At 44.8% G+C, this 20,492-nt stretch overlaps 1 protein-coding gene across 1 annotated transcript; it reads right to left on the bottom strand.

The window, feature by feature from the left end:
- Window positions 1–538: 538 nt before the first annotated feature.
- CCDC115 (coiled-coil domain containing 115) lies at window positions 539–20,466 on the bottom strand. The gene is made up of 6 exons (XM_068249888.1): window positions 20,396–20,466; window positions 17,333–17,472; window positions 13,040–13,143; window positions 10,940–11,046; window positions 8,034–8,195; window positions 539–2,777 (listed from the first exon to the last, which is right to left on the bottom strand). The coding sequence occupies exons 2-6, from the start codon at window positions 17,459–17,461 to the stop codon at window positions 2,665–2,667; spliced, it is 615 nt and encodes a 204-aa protein (XP_068105989.1). The 5' UTR covers window positions 17,462–17,472; window positions 20,396–20,466; the 3' UTR covers window positions 539–2,664.
- Between the last annotated feature and the right edge of the window lie 26 nt (window positions 20,467–20,492).

The following is a 20,492-nucleotide window of genomic DNA, read 5'->3' as shown; positions in this document are numbered from 1 at the left end:
GGTAATTTACCGCGCTTCTATCGCACCTGTGAATTTTTCTTATGAATTACCACACAAAAGTCTAAAATACGGTATTTTTCCCGACCAGATTTTTTTTACCGCATAGCCTTTTATGAATCAACCCCAAAATCTCCGCTGAAGACAACCTAAAGCGTGTGGGTAGCTCAATCCATGCAAATAATAAAAACCTCTTTATGTACCTTGCCAGGTCTCCCATGTTATTGCTACACATATATTGTGATAAAACAGCTACATGCCTATAATGATCCATTACCAATCTGGCCACATGATCACAGCTTTGCTTCTCAAAATCATAACACCTAGAAGGAGGGGCTGTGAGTGCAGCTAACAAACATGCCATGCATCTGCTCAGGCTGGGAAAGGGGCAGAGCTTTTCACAAAGGACCGCACCCTGCCTTGCAGTGTAACAAGCAGCAACTCTGACACCACTGTAGTAAATTCAGCAGCTGTTCTATGCGGGTGTCAGAAGTCTGGAGAACTAGACCCAGTGACAGATGAGGCATAACAGGAATCTTGGAAACATTATTATTTACAACTTTATAACACAAAAAGACATTTAACCATGCTGACAACAGACGTAATTTTCAGACTTTGCAACACCAAGAAAATAAAATATGTTTGATGGGGTGAAAAGGAGTTAGAACCTCTTGGGTGTTTTCACATCTTTCTGCATCCCTATTAGTGGGATTTTCTCTAAATTCCTGTAACCCTTCTGGCCTATTTCTGGTTGTCTAAATGTACCCCGTTACAAAAATATTTAATTGTTGTCTGTTTTCCTGTTGAGGAATATACCCACTTCCTGTTAGGAGAGGAGGTGAGTTACATTCTCACATACTTTGACACACTCTTGAACTGAAGTAGAGTTGGTTGTGTGTCCTAGATCTCTAACAAATCACACAAGCAGATGTCTCCACCATGTGGATAAATTGCAGTACAGTATTTGCAGAAATAAGCAGGAAATCCCCACACCCAGCAGACAAAACTTCACACAAATAAAGAAGAAAAAAAATAAAAACATAAAACAGAATAACTGCACACAAAAATATCATTTTCAGACAGCCACTCTTCTGTGCGAAACGCAAGAAAAAAAAATCATAATATAAATGTGTTGCAGCCACAAGCGCCTTCTTGATTACACAAAGGATGGGATGTCGCCATATGCTGGGTGAGGCATGACAAGACAAGACACAGAACATTTATATCGCACGTTTCTCTTGGTGGACTCAAAGCGTCAGAACTGCAGCCACTAGGATACCCTCTATAGGCAGTAGCAGTGTTAGGGAGTCTTGCCCAAGTCTCCTCAATAAGGTTACAGCTTACTGAGCAGAAAGTGCCAAGATTTGAATCCTGGTCTCCTGTGTCAGAGGCAAAGCCCTTATAAAGTAAACTAAATCTCTTCCTATTCAGTAAGCCAGCACCTATTCAGTAATGATTGCACAATAAGGGTATAAGAGGCGCCCTGTACCCTTATTGTGCAATCATACCCCCTTACCTCACCCGTCTGAGGAGTGGGTACAGACCACACGTGGCTTCGACCACGGCGGATATCTGTCCCCTTTCTTTTACCAAGGAGAGCGACCGCATCCAGGTCCCTAGGGACCACTCCGAGTGGAGTCGGGTTTGTTGTCTCCACCTGCTTCCTGTGGTCGGTTGCCCCTCTGCAACCCACCTTTGTGAGTAGTGTCTTACTTTTATTACGTTCAATTGTTTTTGACATACTACACTATTGGGCTCCCACTTTTGTCTCCTGTATCTTTTCACTAGAGGGTGTTTTTGACACCCACATCCCACTATATATATATTCAGTAATGAGTTCTTGGACAAGACTCCACAACAGTACTACTGCCTACTGAGCGTGCCCTTGTGAGTGATATTGGAATGCTGGAATTATAGTGTTACATCATAGGCTCTGTTACATATATTATTTTTCACCCTTGGTCTGCTTTAAAGTGGGATAAAACTCTGGCATAACATTCAGTAAAATGGTGTTTTCCTACTTTATTACCCATACAGTTACCAGATTTGCTTCTGTGCACAACTAATATTGTCTCTTTACAAGTTCCCAAAGTACAGTGTATCAGCTCTGAAAGCTGCCATTGCATTTTATTGCATAGCTGCTGTATTTATATATTAAAATATGTCTAGTGATCACTTCTCAGCTCTTTCTGCTTCTACAGCCCAGAGAGCTCATTTTCAGCACAGCTAGGAATGTATACGAATTGTAGCAGACAAAGGAACGTGAACAAAAGATAATGTTATCACATTTTCGAATGCGGTAGCAAGCTTTCAATTGAAGAAGAAAGAGCTGTGTTTAACTGTTTGAATGCTGTTCTGCTACAATTAGTTTTTTTGTGGTAGTAGATTTTATGCTGTAAATAATCTTTTAGAACAAAGAAGAAATGTTGAGTTTGATACCATTTTAAGCAAATCGATTATGGGAATAATAGGGAGGCTGCCAGTGCTGATTCCCTGCCGAGAGTGCTGGTTTCAGTAATGCTGATGCAGTGAATTTAGCACCAGAGAACAAGTATGCAGATCACTGAAGTCAGAAGAGCTGGTCTGCATACTAGTTCTAGCCACCAACCCAGCATATTTATAAGGAGGCCAGCCATGGCAGCCTCCACGTTCCTCATATATTATCTCTCAGCCAGACTGGGCCTGCAGCCGCTTCTTCTTGCCCAGCAATGCTCGGTACTGTGTCCGGGTCTCTTCAATGCTGCTCTGCAGAGAGGCCACTTCACCGACCAAGAGGATGCCTGGAGGAGAGGACACAGGAAGTGAGGACACAGGAAGTGAGGACACAGGAAGTGAGGACTCAACCAACCCCAGCATGATGTTTACTAAATCCTGAAAGTGTTGCTGTAAAGGCCATACAGTTTTTTTTTTATATTTCTTTTCAAGAACCATAATCAGTTTTCCTGACTGAATATGCAAATCATCTCTTTCTGTCCATGATAGCTAAACACCTCTAAAACAGCTGGAATGCAAGGATGTGCCAGCTTGTTAATATTACAGGGCCCCAATAATCCAACATGCATACAGATTGTTTCATACTGGTTGGTCCTCATCAGTGCATGGCATGGATTAATGTGGTTCTATGGGGTAGGACTTGAAATACCCAAAGTTACAGAGTACCCAGCAAGCTCATGGTGAACCAGAACTCCCAGGAGTGTGTTAAAAAAATGATTGAAAACTCTGAAAAAATTGCTTGGGTCTATAAATCAAGAAAATTGACTACCATTTAATCGTCATAAACCTTTACTAGAAAAATCTGCCACTCCAAAACTACTTTTATCAGAAAAAAAAACCCCCAGGAGATTTCACAAACAAAAAAAAACAAAAAAAAAAAAAAAAAAAGTTTCACTTTTTCTGTACAACAAATTTTATCAAATTGCTGAAATATTGTATCGTATGTGGCCACCTTTAACCTTCTGCCGCCCGCGTCACGCCAGTAGGCGTGGCCGCGGCGGCAGCCCCAGGACCGCCTAACGCCAATTGGCGTAAAGTCCTGGGGCTCTGTTTTGCATGAGGTCGCGCACATGGTGCGCGCGCATCTCATGCTCAGAGGGCGGAGCTCCGCCCCGCCTTCAGTCTCCGATCGGCTATTGCCGCTCGGGAGACTGTTAGACGGCGATCACGCCGTCTATTTACTAGGTGCAGCGCTGCGATGAGCAGCAGGGCTGCACTGGGGACAGCCGTGTGACACGGCTGTCCCCCTGGGGGACAAGAGAGCGATCGGCTCTCATAGGCAGAAGCCTATGACAGCCGATCGCCATAATTGGCCGGCTGTGGGGAGGGAGGGAATAAACTTAAAGAAACAGGGGTTTTGAAGAAAAAAAACAAAACAATAATATTTATTTAAAAAAAAAATAAACATGGGGGGAGTGATCAGACCCCACCAACAGAGAGCTCTGTTGGTGGGGAGAAAAGGGGGGGGGGGAGCACTTGTGTGCTGAGTTGTGCGGCCCTGCAGCTTGGCCTTAACCAGCTGAGCGGTCTGGACGAGCTCAGCTCGTCCATCACCGCCGGAGGCTGCCGCTCAGGCCCTGCTGGGCCGATTTGGCTCAAGTAAAAAGCAGCACACGCAGCCGGCACTTTGCCAGCCGTGTGTGCTGCCTGATCTCCGCCGCGAGCAGCGGCGAAAGAGGGTCCCCCCAGCCGCCTGAGCCCAGCGTAGCCGGAACAAAAAGTTCCGGCCAGCGCTAAGGGCTGGATCGGAGGCGGCTGACGTCAGGACGTCGGCTGACGTCCATGACGTCACTCCGCTCGTCGCTATGGCGACGAGGGAAGCAAAACAAGGAAGGCCGCTCATTGCGGCCTTCCTTGTTTATTCTGGGCGCCGGAGTGGATTGGAAGAACGCCTCCGGAGCGCCCTCTAGTGGGCTTTCATGCAGCCAACTTTCAGTTGGCTGCATGAAATAGTTTTTTTTTTATTAAAAAAAAAACCCTCCCGCAGCCTCCCTGGCGATCTTATCAGAACGCCAGGGTGGTTAAAGCTGCAGTGGCCAATTTAGCTAAAAATTGCCTGGTCACTAGGGGGGTTTAGCCCTGCAGTCCTCAAGTGGTTAAGAGGTATTATACTCTGAAAACTACAATTTCAGTAACTCTTCTTAGTACATAAAAGAACATTTTAAATCATTCAATCAAGTATTCCCTGTGTGTAAAAATATTCATGTTTGCTGCAGAGAGCAATACAGGCTTGCTTATCTCTAAATGGCAAATGTAATCATCACTGGCAAGAATCTCTCTGCCTGTGTCTTCACTCTGCCCCCCCCCCCCCTCCTTTTCTGCTGAAGTGGATTCAGCTGTTGGCAGGGAGATGTGTCTGTTTAGCAGAGGGAGGGAGCAGAGTCAAGACACCGGCAGACAGTGTCTCCTGGCTTGCAAGGATTACATTTGCCGATTAGCTAGAGATAAAAGCAAGCATGTACTGCTCTCTGCGGGGAAAATAAAATGTTTTATACACTGGGAATGCTCTTAATTGATCTTTTATGTATCTAAAGGTGCCCGTACATCAGTAGGTTATGGGCAGATTTGACAAAGAGACAAATGTAACTCTTAGAGATTAGAGATAAATTTGTCTCTTTGTTAAAGCTGCCCATATACTACAGGCTGATTCCAGCATTAAATCTTCAGGGAATCGTCAGGAGTCCACACCGCCACTGCCATGTATAAATGTGCCCCCCCCCCCCCCCCCCCCAGTGTGCATTATACATTACCTGTCCTGTGTCAGCCTCCACGTGGTGTCCGTAACCTCTGGTTGGCCTCCGTACACCCCACTGGCGCACAGTGTCTGACGTCAGATGGTATGCGTTGACATTAGAAGCTATGCGCCAGTGTACGGCGTGGTGGCTGGAGGTTACCGACACCACGTGGAGGCCGACACAGGACAAGTAATGTATAAATGCACACTGGGGGAGGGGAGTTTGGGTGTCACATTTATAGATTACGGCAGCAGCGGTTTCATCGCTCGTTCCGTACTGCCGAACACCGATCGCCCAATTTCGGCCCGACATCTTGCACGAGGCGCGATCGACTAAAAGGAACGGAATTCGGCCTGAAATTGGTTGCATCGTCGGTCGGGCCTGCACTTGGCGGGACCGATTTTCAACCAATTGGATAATAATAATCTAATTGGTTGGTCGAAAGTCTTCTGATGTATGGGCACCTTAAGAGTAGTCACTGTAATTTTAGTTTTGAGAGTTTGATCCCCCCTTTAAGTGTGCCTGAAGCAAGGCCCAGGACAATAATGCAATTTACTTCTGTGCTTATATTACAAGTAAACTAGCATCACAGCGTGCTGATCGCTGCATGAATAATGTCCTTTGTTGCTTCTACAATTGTAAATTAACTCAACACTCATTATCACTCGGCAAATATTAGCATATTCCATAGACAATGAGCATAAAGGTACACATGCGCAATTGCTTGCTGCCTAAAATGGATGGGGACTCGATCCCTTAGGAGACAGTTTGGGGCCGCGTGCTGTAGACGCCTAGCTGTGCTTTTTCCACATCATGATTTTTCATTAAATTGCTTTGTATTGCCAATGTGTACGTTTGGTTAAAACCCGTACACAAAAATGCATTCATGCAAATGTACCATTAGTGGATATGTAGATTTAGTCTAAATTTGCAGCCATTCAAGCAGATGTAAGTGGGAGTTAAGTGAACTGAGCTCCTGATTTTCCCTATTGGTATGAGTGTCCATCCAACAATATTGTTTTATATCTAAAAGCCTTTTGTTGAGCCTTTTTTCAATCTATCCTTTGCTCACTAGGCAGATCCCCTAACTTCTTGTTTCCGCTGCGATCACAGGAAGTTATCAGAAATCTGCAGATATAAGGACATGGTCACTTGTTTAAACCTTTCCCTTTTTCATACCAAAGTGTACCCGAGACGACATGTGACTTGATAAGATAAACATGTGTATGTGCAGTGAAAATCATATTAATAACCACGCTGTTTATCTTTTGTTATTTTGCTGCCGGAAAGAGTTAATTTCTAGCCATGGAAGTGACAGCTTCTGTCTTGTCGGTACCTTGCCGGGAATGTAGTAAACATCACTGATAAGCGAATTACAGCCTTAAAATTTTCCTGGCAGAATACAACTTCTGAGGACGAGAGAGATAGAACAAGGTCAACAGTCCATGTATTTTCTCTCTGGGACACTTAAAGGGTCTCCGAGCTCTAAATATAAACAAAATTGGTACTTACCTGGGGCTTTCTGCAGCCCACCGTAGGTCGGGAGGTCCCCCGGCGTGGTCCTGGCTCCTCTCCCGGTCCCTCCGCCGCATACAGCACCACCGACACCCACTTCCTGAACCGGGACGCTCTTCGTCATTATGCCGGCCGCTGCACGTCATCACGGCGGCTGGTATGACAGTACTGCGCATGCGCGATTGAACTGCACATGCGCAGTACTGTCACGCCAGCCGCCGTGATGACAAGCAGCGGCCGGCGTAATGACGAAGTGCGTCCTGGTTCAGGAAGTGGGTGTCCCCGGTGCGATATGCGGCGGAAGGATTGGGAGAAGAGCCAGGAGGACGCAGAGGTACCTCCCGACCTACGGTGGGCAGCAGAAAGCCCCAGGTGAGTACCAATTTCGTTTATTTTTTGAGGTCAGGGTTCCTTTAAAGAGGAGCTGTCAGCCATACTATCACAGAAGAAAAAAAAAAAAAAAAAAAAAAAAAAAAAAAAAAAACACTTATATAAGCAGATAAATACTTGCTCTACTTACATAACATATTTATTGTACTGTCCATGTTTTGATTTTAGTGATTTTTCTACAGTAAAAAAAGAGAAAATCCTTTTCAGCTTTTCCCATTTTAACTGTGGCTATTTTGAAGCCAATCCTGATGTCATTTCCTACCCTACTCTCTGTATAGCACAAGCGTCCAGGAGCACCACTGTAGGGCTCAAATAGAAAAATGGTGTGCCACGGTCCTCACCCCGGTACCTGGGGGCCACAGTGATACGTATTCCAACAAAGACCGGCACCACACAGTATCTGTAGCTCTTCAAGATTTAATAGCAGCAGACATGATAACAACAACAGACATGCTGTTTCGGCCCCTTGTGGCCTTTGTCAAGTTGCTCAATAATCACGTATACCAAACTGAATATAACACATACATTTAAATAGAAAAACACACCCACATAGTGAACTTGTGACCAATCACAGGAAGTGCAATCGGAGGACCTGATGGGAGACTTATATCGTCCAAGAAGGACCAATAGATGCTGCACAATTTAAAATTTCACTCACCAATCAGGCCGAAACAGCATGTCTGTTGTTGTTATCATGTCTGCTGCTATTAAATCTTGAAGAGCTACAGATACTGTGTGGTGCCGGTCTTTGTTGGAATACCTACCCTACTCTCTGTAAATGTTTACATATAAAATAAAGCCATGGGGTATCTACAAAACTCATTATTAGGAGTAGGAGGATAAATATAACTGTTTATCTCATTACTTAATTTTCACCTCGGGTTCACTTTATGGATAACTCACCCTGTCGGAAGCTGCTCTGTGCTTGCCGCAAGCTCTGTGGAACAAGAACACCGAACCAGCGCAGGGGGTCATTACTGGGCGATGGTCTCTGCTTCTCGTCATCCTCTGTCTTGGGGGGCTTGGGGGTCTCCGCAGCTGCTTTGTGACCTCTGTGTCTGAGCACTGCACACAAACGGAGATGATTAGTCTTCTATACAAATGACACAAACATTTCAGAGATTTTTATGAACCACTTGAGGACCCAGCCTTTACCCCTCCCCCCCCCCTTAAGGACCAGCACTGATTAATGAGATCTGTGCTGGGTGGGCTCTACAGCCCCCAGCACAGATCAAACATTAGGCAGAGCGACCAGATCGCCCCCTTTTTTCCCTACTAGGGGGATGATGTGCTGGGGGGGTCTGATCGCTCCTGCCTGCGTGTGGCTGGCGGGGGGCACCTCAAAGCCCCCTCCACCGCAGGATTCCCCCTCTCCCCCCTCCCTGCCCCGATCAGAGGCTGCACAGGAACGGATCTGTCCTGTACAGCCTCTAACAGGCTCCTGCCTGTCATGTGACAGCGATCCCCGGCCGCTGATTGGCCGGGGATTGCTGATCTGGTACAACGCTGCTACTGTTAGCAGCGTTGTACAAATGTAAACAAAGTGGATTATTTCCGCTTGTGTTTACATTTAGCCTGCGAGCCGCGATCGGCGGCCCGCAGGCTATTCACGGAGCCCCCCGCCGTGAATTGACAGGAAGCAGCCGCTCGCGCGAGCGGCTGTTTCCTGATTAATTAGCCTGCAGCCGGCGACGCAGATGTGCGTCGCTGGTCCTGCAGCTACCACTTTGCCGACGCGCGTTATGAGTGCGCGGTCGGCAAGTGGTTAAAGGACAACAATGGCGAAAAGTTGTAAAATCAGCATCTGCTCACTCAGGCAGAAATCAGAGATGGATGAAGATGTAATGGGGCAAGGTAGTAGATTTGGGGCCACATTGTGGTGTTTTTGGTAAGCTGAAGTGGAGAGAGGTCAGAGAAGATGGCTGGTGGGCCGCTTTATACCCACTAGACTCCAAGCACCTGCCTAGGGTGCCTGGTGAATGATCCGGCTCTAACAGAAATACATGAAACTAGGTACAGATATTAGATTTTGGTTGGCTGAAACTATTGCAGCCGGTCTTGCATTGTGGACTCCATGAAGCATCCCAACATTTATGCATGCATATATAATAAAAAAAAAAGTTTGTTCTCCAGAAACTAATTTCTCTTAACTTATGCTAGTTGAATAACTATATGTTATACGCTATAGCACCATAGAGGGCGATATAGCAGCTGGGAACACGGAGAATCACTCGCGTTCCCAGCCTGTCGGCGGCTGTCACCGAACCCGGAAGTAGCCGCCGGCGGGGACAGGAGGATCGGAGCCAGGCTGCGAGGGCATCATACAGCTTCAGGGGGCTGAGGGATGCCCCAGGTGAGTAAAAATCATTTTTTATTTTTTTTTACTTAAGTATCCCTTTAAGCTATAAAACAGAGCAGAGCTAAAGACCGTTTGAACTTTCCTGCAGTAAAACTTTATCTCAAGCCGCCTCTCACTGTTTCTTGGCTGTTCAAGTGCCTCAGAAAACAGGACTGTGTTTGATCCAAGTTGGGTCGAATAGCTCAGAGAAGCTCTTTGCCATAGATAACAACTGAAGTTTTTTAACTCTTGCTGTACTGGAAAAGAATATGAGACTTTCATTTGCTACTAATGTTCTATTTCTTACCTGTACTACACATACAATTCATTACCTCATATGTTTATTTTCACTTCAGGTTTGCTTTAAAGCGGACTTGAACCGAGAGGGATATGGAGGCTGACATATTTATTTCCCTTTAACCACTGCAAATTACTTGGCTCTCATGCTGACCCTGAACAAGCATGCAGATCAGATGTTTCTGACTGAAGACTGACTGGATTAGCTGCATGCTTGTTTCAGGTGCGTGATTCAGACACTACTGCAGCCAAAGAGATCAGCAGGACAGCCAGGCAACTGGTATTTTTTTTTTAAAGGAAATATAGTAGCCTCCACATACCTCTCACTTCAGGTGTCCTTAAGCCCAATCTACACGATACGATTCTTTGTACGATGCGATTAAATACAACATGTCCAATCGGGATTCGATTCAATTCGATTTCCATTGTTTTGCAGTTGCAAATCGAACTGAATCAAATCCCGATCGGACATGTCGGATTTAATCAAATCGTAAATAGAATCGTAATCGAATCGTATCATGTAGATTGGGCTTTAAAGAGGAGCTGTCAGCCATACTATCTCAGGAAAAAAAACCAAATATATAAGTAGATAAATACTTGCTCTACTTACATAACATATGTATTGCACTGTGCACATTATGATTCCTGTGAATATTATAAAGGAAAAGTAGAGAATCCTATTCTAGACTGTTTCCATATTTACTGTGGCTATTTTGAAGCCAGTCGTGATGTAATATCCGCCCTTAGTCTCCTCTGCCTGATTTGCCCGTCCTTCACTATAGAAAGTGCATTGCTTCAGCCTGAGAAATTTTGGCCAATCAGTGTGGGAGGGGAAAACAGGAGCGAAAGAGGCTTCAGCCAATCAGGCTGCATTAGTTAAGTCTGAGGGGAAGTAGGGAAGCAAAAAAAAGACAACCCAGCCTGCCCTGCAACTTCTCTTTTGTGTACCAAATTTTGTGTGTACCAAATAAGAGTCAGGTAAACTGGGAAATGATAATTTATCATCAAGAAAAGTAATAGTGATTTTAACTTTTGGATTGCCTGATTAGCATCCTTATTACTGGTTTACCAGATAAAAATAAAGAATAGATATTTTTATTTTATGCCTGACAGTTACTCCTTAATCTATTTTATTGTAATAATCTGTAAGAACATATACCCCTTAATGACTCACCCTGATCTGCTGGTCCGATCTCCTCAATCTCAGGGGAGTCCTGTTTGTTTTTGTCTCCTGACTCAATCTTCTCCACATGAAACACAGTAGCACCATCCTCTGTCATGCTGAGGAACAGAAGATGCAGAAAGAGAAATTATCACAAGCAGCACAGCCAGGCAACTGGTATTATTCAAAAGGAAATAAATATGGCAGCCTCCATATCCCTCTCAGTTCCAGAATACTGTAAAGAGAAGCAGGTGGGCAGATGGGACAAAGAGGCATGGTCTCTGCCTCATGACATGCCTCTGTATCTCCACACCCCCGCTCTCTAAACCCCCCCGCTATAGCCCCCCGAGATTAGTGACGATATTTGTTGCTATCTCAGAGGTAAACACAGGGAAAGGGATTCCCTGCTCAAAACGCCCACTAGGGGCGTTCCTGCAGGGTTTCCAGCTCTCTACCCAGGCCGCAGCACCTGCCACTCCCCCGCACGATACACACAGTCTCTCCTTGCAGTGTTGTGACATGGGTCACGAAAGTGAAAGTGGGCCAGCGCAGCCCACAGGAGTGGCGGTTTTTTGGGGGGTTACCTGATCTGCTCGGCCCCCTGATCAGGTAGCCTACTTTTTAATTTTTTTTGAGTCCACCTCGGGCTCTCTATAAAGGACCACTGTTGCGAAAATCTTAAAATTTCAATTGCAAACATATTACGTTTCTTCCTGTGTAAAAATGAGCCATAAATTAGTTTTCTCCTATGTAGCTGTCATTGTCACAGTAGGTAGTATAAATCTGACAAAATCCACAGGTTTTAGACAAACCCATCTCCTCATGAGAGCTTCTCTCAGTTTCCTTTATTTTCAAAAGCATAGTGAATGGCAGTTGTTCCGTCCAACTGCCAAAAAAAGTGTATGGTGAGCTGGGATCATTATATAAATCTTTTTTCAGGGAGTGTCTTTATAAAGAATAAAGGCCTTGCTGAGAATCCCTCATGGAGAGATGGACTACTTCAAAACCTGTCGGTAATGTCAGATTTCAACTACCTACTGTAAGTGGCAGCAACATAGGAGAGAAGTAATTTATACAATACAATAACATTTCTATAGTGCTTTTCTCCCAAAGGACTCAAAGCGCTTAGGCTCTCTCAGATTCAGTAATTAGTAGGATGAAGTATTCACACAACAAAAGTTATATTTCTGCAAATACCAAACTGAACAGGTGGGTTTTCAGTCTGGATTTAAACACATCCAGGGATGGAGCTGTCCTGATCTGTTAAGGTAAGGAGTTCCAAAACGTAGGGGCAGCATGACAGAAGGCTCTGGGACCAAAAGTTTCCAAGTGGACTCTGGGTATGACTAGATTATTAGAACCTGTTGATCTGAGAATGCGGGGATTGCTACGCAGCTGCAACATATCTTTCATGTATCCAGGGCCTAAATTATTCAGGGATTTAAATGTCAGTAGGCCGATCTTGAATAGGACCCTCCATTCTATAGGTAGCCAGTGAAGGGAGTGCAGGACTGGTGTTATGTGGCAGTGACGGGGTTGGTTGGTTAGCAGTCTGGCAGCAGTATTCTGTATCAGCTGTAGGCGGTACAAGGCCTTTTTTGGAAGGCCAGTGTAGAGAGCATTTATGGCTCATTTTACTCTGGAAGAAACATTCTTCTTATTTCTATGTGTTTACATATATTTTAAATTTTAGATTTTCAAGACAGTGGTCCTTTAAAGCGGACCTGAACTCAGAACGTCCTCTTTGCTCTAAAAGATACGCAACAGTATAATAACCTTTAAAGAAAAACATTTCTTTGTTACAGCTGATACAAATCCTAAAATAAATCTGCACTGTTTCTACTTCCTGATTCATGGAAGCATATATATTGTTTACAGCCTGTACTTTCAAATTAACTTATTTGCCATCTCTGCCATAGGCAGTCATGTGACACAGGGGAGGATCAAATTACAGCTTGTGATTAGACACAAATGAGGGGGAATTAACCAGGCTAAACTCTCTAAATACATACAGGGTGCTTTTCTCTGTGTCTTCCTTTTGTCTGTAGCAACAGTTCAGGCCCACTTTAAGGTCATACATTTATTTTAGGAAGCCTGAAAGTCAAAACTCACCTGTCCTGCACAGAGACAGAGGGAACCATTTCTTGCTTGTACTGCAGAGAAGTTACAAACTTGTTCCCCATGGAATACCGGGACTGAGATAGGCAGAGCCATCCCTGTAAAACATATTCCAATGGTCACTACTCGTATACAGAATGCAGACGTCATGCTGTCTGATTGAGGCTCCACCCCTTCATGCAAAAGATGACAATTGAGAATTTAAATAAGTAAACTGTACGGAATTTTTAGATCCATTTCAGAAGATGCCTCTCTGATGTGACTGATTCTCAGTGAATAGACAAAAGTTGAAGAGAAATCGAGAGCCCAATATGGTGTAGTATGTCAAAATTGATTGGATAAATGAAACAGTGAGATGGTAATACTCACAAACACGGGTTACCACCTAGGTAACCACTCATTAGGCAGGTGAGGAGATTAGACCTGTCCTCACTCAGGATTAAGAAGTCGCTCTCTGTAGATAGGAAGAAAGGGGGTAGATCACCCCTCCACCTGGGGTGGACTCAAATATATTGGTAGGTGAACAGAGGCACCAGAAGGATAAAAGTACATAAAATTTTTAAAAAATTGCTGGGAGGAAGTGGTGGACTCGCCTCCGTTAAAGCAGACACCAAGGACTGTAAATGTATAGATATACACATTTATTGAAAATACCCCAAAGATGCAACGCGTTTCGCGGGCACAGCCCACTTCTTCAGGCAATAAGCAGGGGATAAACAACTGTAAACAAAAGACAGAGGCATAGCTATAAATGTTGCCATAAAAAGATACAAATCGATTTAGTGTAATAAGAATAGTAAGAAGAAATACTATTCCTCCCAGCAATTTTTTAAAAATGTTATGTACTTTTATCCTTCTGGCGCCTCTGTTCACCTACCAATATATCAGTGAATAGACAGTCAATGTTGGCTCAGCTCTCAGAACATGGATGAATAGAAAGGTTAGAGAAATGAAGAGTAAAAGGAATGCCTATAAGGTCCTAAAACAAGAGGGGACCGAGACTGCACTAAGCAATTATAAGGAGTGCAATAAAAATTGCTGGCAAAGATCGAAGCTGAAAATCAAATCGCTAGGGATATCAAATCTAACCCAAAAAAGTTTTACAAGTACATCAACTCTAAAAAAAGAAAGGTTGACTGTATAGGACTCCTAAAGGATGAGGATGGGAACTCAATGGTGGATGACCAAGGTAAGGCAGAGTTATTAAATGCTTTCTTTGCTTCTGTCTTCACAAAGGAAACAGCACTGTTGCAAAGTACAGATGCAGAAGAGTCTCAATCTTCAAACTGTAATATTAAATACTTAACACAGGAAGAAGTGAAGGCAAGAGTAAATAAATTAAAAATAGACAAGGCACCTGGCCCGGATGGGATGCATCCTCGGGTCCTAAGATAATTAAGTTCAGTTATAGATAAACCCCTTTATTCTCATCTTTTGTGACTCTCTTTCAACTGGCAAGGGTCCCAGTGGATTGGCGTACAGCCCACGTTTTCCCATTATTTAAGAAGGGCAAAAAATCAGATCCAGGAAATTATAGACCTGTAAGCTTAAAGAGAATCTGTATTGTTAAAATCGCACAAAAGTAAACATACCAGTGCGTTAGGGGACATCTCCTCTTACCCTCTGTCACAATTACGCCGCTCCTCGCCGCATTAAAAGTGGTTAAAAACAGTTTTAAAAAGTTTGTCTATAAACAAACAAAATGGCCACCAAAACAGGAAGTAGGTGGATGTACAGTATGTCCACACATAGAAAATACATCCATACACAAGCAGGCTGTATACACCCTTCCTTTTGATCTCAAGAGATCATTTGTGTGTTTCTTTCCCCCTGCAGTTCTCATGCACTGAAGTTTCAGGCTGCTCGTTTCTTCCTGCAAACAGCTTTGCCTTTGTCTGTAATTCCTCAGTATGTGAAAGCCCAGCCAGCTCAGAGGACTATTTATCCAGCTTGTAAAAGATAAGAGAGAAGAGAGAAGCTGCCCTAATCTAAATAATACACAGGCAGTGTGCATAGAGGGGCCTGGGAGGGAGAGTTCATAGCAGAACCACAACACTGAAGAACTTGGCAGCCTTCCAGACACAGGCCGACAAGTCTGACAGGGGAAAGATACATTGATTTATTACAAAGACTGTGATAGTAGAAAGTGCTGCAGTAAGCCAGAACACATTAGAATAGCGTTTGGAACTTGTAGGATGATAAAAAAACAGGATGCATTTTTTGTTACGGAGTCTCTTTAACATCAGTTGTATGCAAACTATTTGAGGGGTTACTAAGAGATACTATACATGACTTCATAGTAGAAAATAATCTTATTTCTCAGCATCAACATGGGTTTACTAAAGACGGGTCCTGTTTGACTAACATGCTCAGCTTTTATGAGGTAGTGAACGCTAATGTGGATATTGGCAATACTGTAGATGTGATATACTTGGACTTTGCAAAGGCCTTCGACACTGTTCCCCACAAAAGTCTGGTGCAAAAGTTGAGGATGCAAGGACTGGGGAAGAGTCTGTGTTCATGGATAGGGAACTGGCTAATGGACAGAAAAAGAGTAGTGGTCAATGGTTCATACTCAAGATGGGAGACTGTTAGCAGTGGGGTCCCACAGGGGTCTGTACTGGGTCCAGTGCTCTTCAATTTATTTATTAATGACCTAGTAGATGCAGAAGTGAGCAATGTTGCTATTTTTGCAGATGATACAAAAATGTGCAGAATCATCAACTCTCAGGAAGATAGTGTCATATTGCAACCGGATCTGGATAGGATGGCTATATGGGCACATACATGGCAGATGAAATTCAATGTTGACAAATGTAAAGTCATGCATTTTGGTCGTACCAATGGTCTAGCACCATACAAAATAAATGGGATACAGTTGGGGACATCAAACTTGGAGAAGGACTTAGGAGTACTCATTGACAACAAGTTCAATAATCGTACTCAATGCCAAGCAGCTGCAGCTAAAGCTAACAAAATTTTGGGATGCATTAAAAAGGGAAATAAAAACTCGAGATGCTAGCATAATATTACCCGTTTAACTCTCTAGTAAGGCCACATCTGGAATATGGAATTCAGTTCTGGGCACCACATTACAAAAAAGATATTGCAGTTTTAGAGCAGGTGCAGAGACCAGCAACAAAATTGATACGTGGGATGGAAGGTCTCACTTACCAAGAAAGGTTGGATAAACTGGGTTTATTTAGTCTAGAGAAAAGACGCCTTAGAGGGGATCTAATTAACATGTATAAATACATCAGAGGGCAATATAATAGCTTGGCGGATGAGCTTTTTGTCCCTAGGCCTTCTCAAAGGACATGATCTGCGCATGGAGGAAAAACGTTTTAGCCATTTATTTAGGAAAGGGTTCTTTACAGTAAGAGTGATTAAGGTGTGGAATGAATTGCCACAGGAAGTCATTATGGCAAACTCTATACCTGCATTTAAAGAGGAACTGTAACGCCAAAACGGCCCCTGGGGGGTACTCACCTCGGGTGGGGGAAGCCTCAGGATCCTAATGAGGCTTCCCACGCCGTCCTGCGTCCCTCGGGGGTCTCGCTGTAGCCCTCCGTGCAGTCCGGGCAGCGGTGACGTCATTATTTACCTTCCTGGCTCCTGCGCAGGCGCTCTGATGCCTCTCGGCGCCGAAGTAGGCGGAAATACCCGATCGCCGTCGGGTCTGCTCTACTGCGCAGGCGCAAGTTTCCGGCGCCTGCGCAGTAGAGCGGACCCGACGGAGATCGGGTATTTCCGTCTATTTCCGTGCCGAAAGTCGCCACAGCGCCCCCGCTGGAGCCAGCAAAGGTAAATATTGAACTGACAGTCGGCACAGTCGCCGGCTGTTCGGAGGGCTGCGGCGAGACCCCCGTGGGACAGAGGACGGCGTGGGAAGCCTCATTAGGATCCGGAGGCTTCCCCCACCCGAGGTGAGTACCCCCCAGGGGAGGTTTTTGTTGTTACAGAGTCTCTTTAAAGGGGGCTTAGATGCTTTCCTCGCGTTTAAAGACATCCATGGCTACAATTACTAGTTAATGCCTAATGATGTTGATCCAGGGATTTTATTTGATTGCCATCTGGAGTCGGGAAGGAATTTTTTTCCCTTTTAGGGCTAATTGGACCATGCCTTGTAAGGGTTTTTTCGCCTTCCTCTGGATCAACAGGGATATGTGGGGGACGGGCTGGAGTTGGACTTTGTACTGGTTGAACTCGATGGACGTATGTTTTTTCAACCAAAATAACTATGTAACTATGTAACATACACTGGTAGAGACTGCACAGACCACACACCTTCTCTATCAGGCCGTTCAGTTGCTCTCTCTTCTCCTTCAGTGTCTCTAAGTCGTCCATCAGTCTGAGGAGCAGCATGTCCAGCTCCTCGCTCACTGCAGTCACCGTCTCATTCTTAGCTGGAGCCATTGTGCTCTGTTCTGTTAGATGAGGATGAGACAAGAGGATGAGTTGTACTAGTCTTGTGTAATACACCTAAACCTGAGTATGGTAATATACTAAAGTGCAAGTCTCACACACTCACTAAACGCTTTATTAAAGTAAACCTGTAAGGAAAACCTAAGTCGTGGGAAGCCTATGAATAGTCCAGAGGCTTCCCGATCCTTCAACACCTCCGCTGCTGGCTGGGACCCTCTTCTTCTTTGATGCTGTGCTCCTGTCCGTGTATGAGCGCACGTCGCACTTTGCAGGCACCAACACGGCTCCTGCCTGCACAGTAGCACACAGAGGAAAAAACATGCACAAGCGGCTGCGTGCTACTGTCATACTGGCGCCTGCATAGTCTGGCCATGCTCATACCTGGATGGAAGTGTGGCCCGCCAGCAAGATATTCAACCTTTTTTTGCTAGCAAAAATGTTTAGAGGGAACGAGACTAGACCGGGACCGGTGGCGGGGAACGGATGATCGTAGGAGGATGGCACAGAAAATGACAGCTACAGGAGGCCGTTAGAAGCCCCAGGTAAGTGTCAGTTTGATTTATTTTTTCTTCTTTTAACCCTCCACAGAACCCCTTTAAGAGCACTGTACCAATAAGAGGCCCGGCCTCACTTTACCCATCCAACAGCCTCAGTATCCAACATCCCCCCCTCCTTCTTCTTCTTCTTTATTTCCCAGCCATGTATTTTTATTCGCTATCAGAAAAAGGAGAGAAGGGAGCCCTTCTATGGTGCAATACCTTTAATTCAGTTATCAAAGAGATGCATGTCCAAGCATGCAAATTTTGCAGGTGTATCGCACATGCCCAGCTTTCCACTCCTTGGACGTCAACCGTGGCCAGCAGTAGAAATCTACAAGGGTCCGTGGTAGTTCTGGAGTCCAGGCAAACTCAGTGTGACAAAGTATTTTTTACCTTAGTGTGAAGCCTTAGATCTTCACAGTGTGGTACCACATGCCCATGTATTTGTAACAGACGGTAGGCCTGACCGATTTTAGGAAAAAATTGAATTGATCGATTTCTGTCCGAAATTGCGATTTCCATTTGATTCCCGATTTCCTTCAAATCAAGCTTTGTTCACCCTCTGTGCCTGTTTGTTCCCCCTCTGTCCCCCTGTCTCTCTTTGTGCCCCCTTTGCTTCTTTTATGCCTTCTGTGGGTCTCTCTCTTGACCCATTTGTGTCTCTGTGCCTGCTCTGTTTCTCTCTTTGTGCCCCCCCTTTATGTTTCTCTCTGTGCCCGCTCTGTCTCTGAGCCCACTCTGTGTCTCTCTGTGGCTCCTCTCTCCCCCAAGGTGCATCAGTACTGGACATCGCTTACAGAACGAGTCCAGCGATACCCGTCTATCCACTTCGCCTCCTACAGGCTCTAATGCACAGAATACTTCCAGTATATCACATGACAGAGTTTGGCCAAGCACAAGAGCCGGCAGACGGTGATGGAGGACGGACAGTGTTGAACTCGTGCAGAAGGTATGTCTAACGCTGCGGGCCGCACGCGCCGGGACTTTGAGGAAGTTAGAAGCCGCTTCTTCAAACTTCCCCCATGTGGAAATGATGCGATTGCGATGATCGCGATAATCGCCGCTTTGACGATTCTGAAATTGTGATCTTGGTGATTGCGATTTCGGTTTAAATTCGGTTTATCTTTCAGGCCTAGCAGCAGACGGTAATGCACGCAGTGTCAGGTAGCACACAGCCCAGCTCACGTTGTTAGGGAGGAATCACAAATCAGATGCACCATGATGCCACCACATGTACAGGGTAGGGCTGCCACCTCATGTGGCCATTGTTCAATCATGCGTTTCTTTTTAATGATAACTTATGTTATAATGCAAGGAGGATAGTGAACGCAACCTAACATCTTGCTCCCTCTCCCCTCTACATAGATTGGTTGTCAGTATTCCTAAAGAGTCACCCCAAAAAATCCCTGACAATCATGTTACCAAGCATATCCCAGCAACAGAAAGGGAAGGAATATGTCCCTGTCTTCCCTATCTAAAAGGGATAATTTGCATATTTAGTAGTAGTGCATTGTGGGTAACCACAAATGTTCATTTATAACTGAATTATTGCAAATTTCCTTCTGTTTTAAGAAGGCAATTACACCAAGCTTCCCTATCGGTGACACCAAAAGCCATAAATACCCCAAAGAAGTTTTAAGGGCCCTTTTCCACCTGCAATCGCTAGCGTTCACGCTGAACGCTAGCGATTGCTGAATCGCAAAACCGGCGATTCCCCCATCGTTTGCGGCCGCGATTTTGCTATGCTATGCACGGCATAGCAAAATCGCGGCAATTATCGCTCCGCCGCGCGTTCGCGTTCCCGACAAAAGCGAATCGCGGTAGTGGAAATGACCTACCGCGATTCCTATGTTAAAAAGCAAACCGTAGCGATTGTAAAATCGCTAGCGGTTTGCGGTTTTGCGATTCAGCCAGCGCAAACGCGCTGGTGGAAAAGGGCCCTAAGAGCAGTTTCACACACAGAAAAAAAGCAATAGCGATTTTATAGAGATTTTTACAGCCTTTTCTCTTTCCTATACTCTCAACAGAATTGCAGTCGCTTCAAAATTGCAACGTTTAGCGCTTTTGTGATTTTTTTCCAATAGCAATACATTACCCAAGAGTTTTTCAAAACGCAAGCGGTTGGAAAATTGAATATCACTCTTGCTGTGAAACAGCACTAAAAAAAATCCTTACTACTGTACACTATCCAATCCATCGCTATACATTTCTCCCTATAGTGAGAGCTGGATGAGTAACACGTGGATTTCATGTAACATTTGTTCAGCTCTGACATTTGCAGAAAGCCACATCTCTGAGGACATAACTTCCTGGCCTGAGAAATAATAATGTACCCTCTACAGCAGCCCTTCCTGCTAGTTACACGGCGAGTTCCCCCAACACTCACTCAATTCTCTGCCTGCTGCTCCTTCTGACCTTCACTGATCATGTGACCTCCGCTGATCATGTGACCTCCGCGACCCGGAAGAGCAGTCTCAGAAGGC

This window comes from Hyperolius riggenbachi, chromosome 8 (genome assembly GCF_040937935.1).
Source record: "Hyperolius riggenbachi isolate aHypRig1 chromosome 8, aHypRig1.pri, whole genome shotgun sequence".
Lineage (NCBI taxonomy): Eukaryota > Metazoa > Chordata > Amphibia > Anura > Hyperoliidae > Hyperolius > Hyperolius riggenbachi.
Note: the sequence above shows the minus strand (reverse complement) of the source record. Positions and strands in the feature narration are given on the sequence as shown.

What these genes read in the sequence shown, in the direction of transcription:
- CCDC115 (XM_068249888.1), bottom strand. Translation starts at nt 17,461, where the DNA reads ATGGCTCCAGCTAAGAATGAGACGGTGACTGCAGTGAGCGAGGAGCTG. An exon ending in TGAACGGCCTGATAGAGAAG is followed by an intron (nt 13,144 to 17,332) that starts GTGTGTGGTCTG and finishes TATGTTTTACAG; the next exon opens with GGATGGCTCTGCCTATCTCA. An exon ending in ACAGAGCAGCTTCCGACAGG is followed by an intron (nt 2,778 to 8,033) that starts GTGAGTTATCCA and finishes CCTCTCCTCCAG; the next exon opens with GCATCCTCTTGGTCGGTGAA.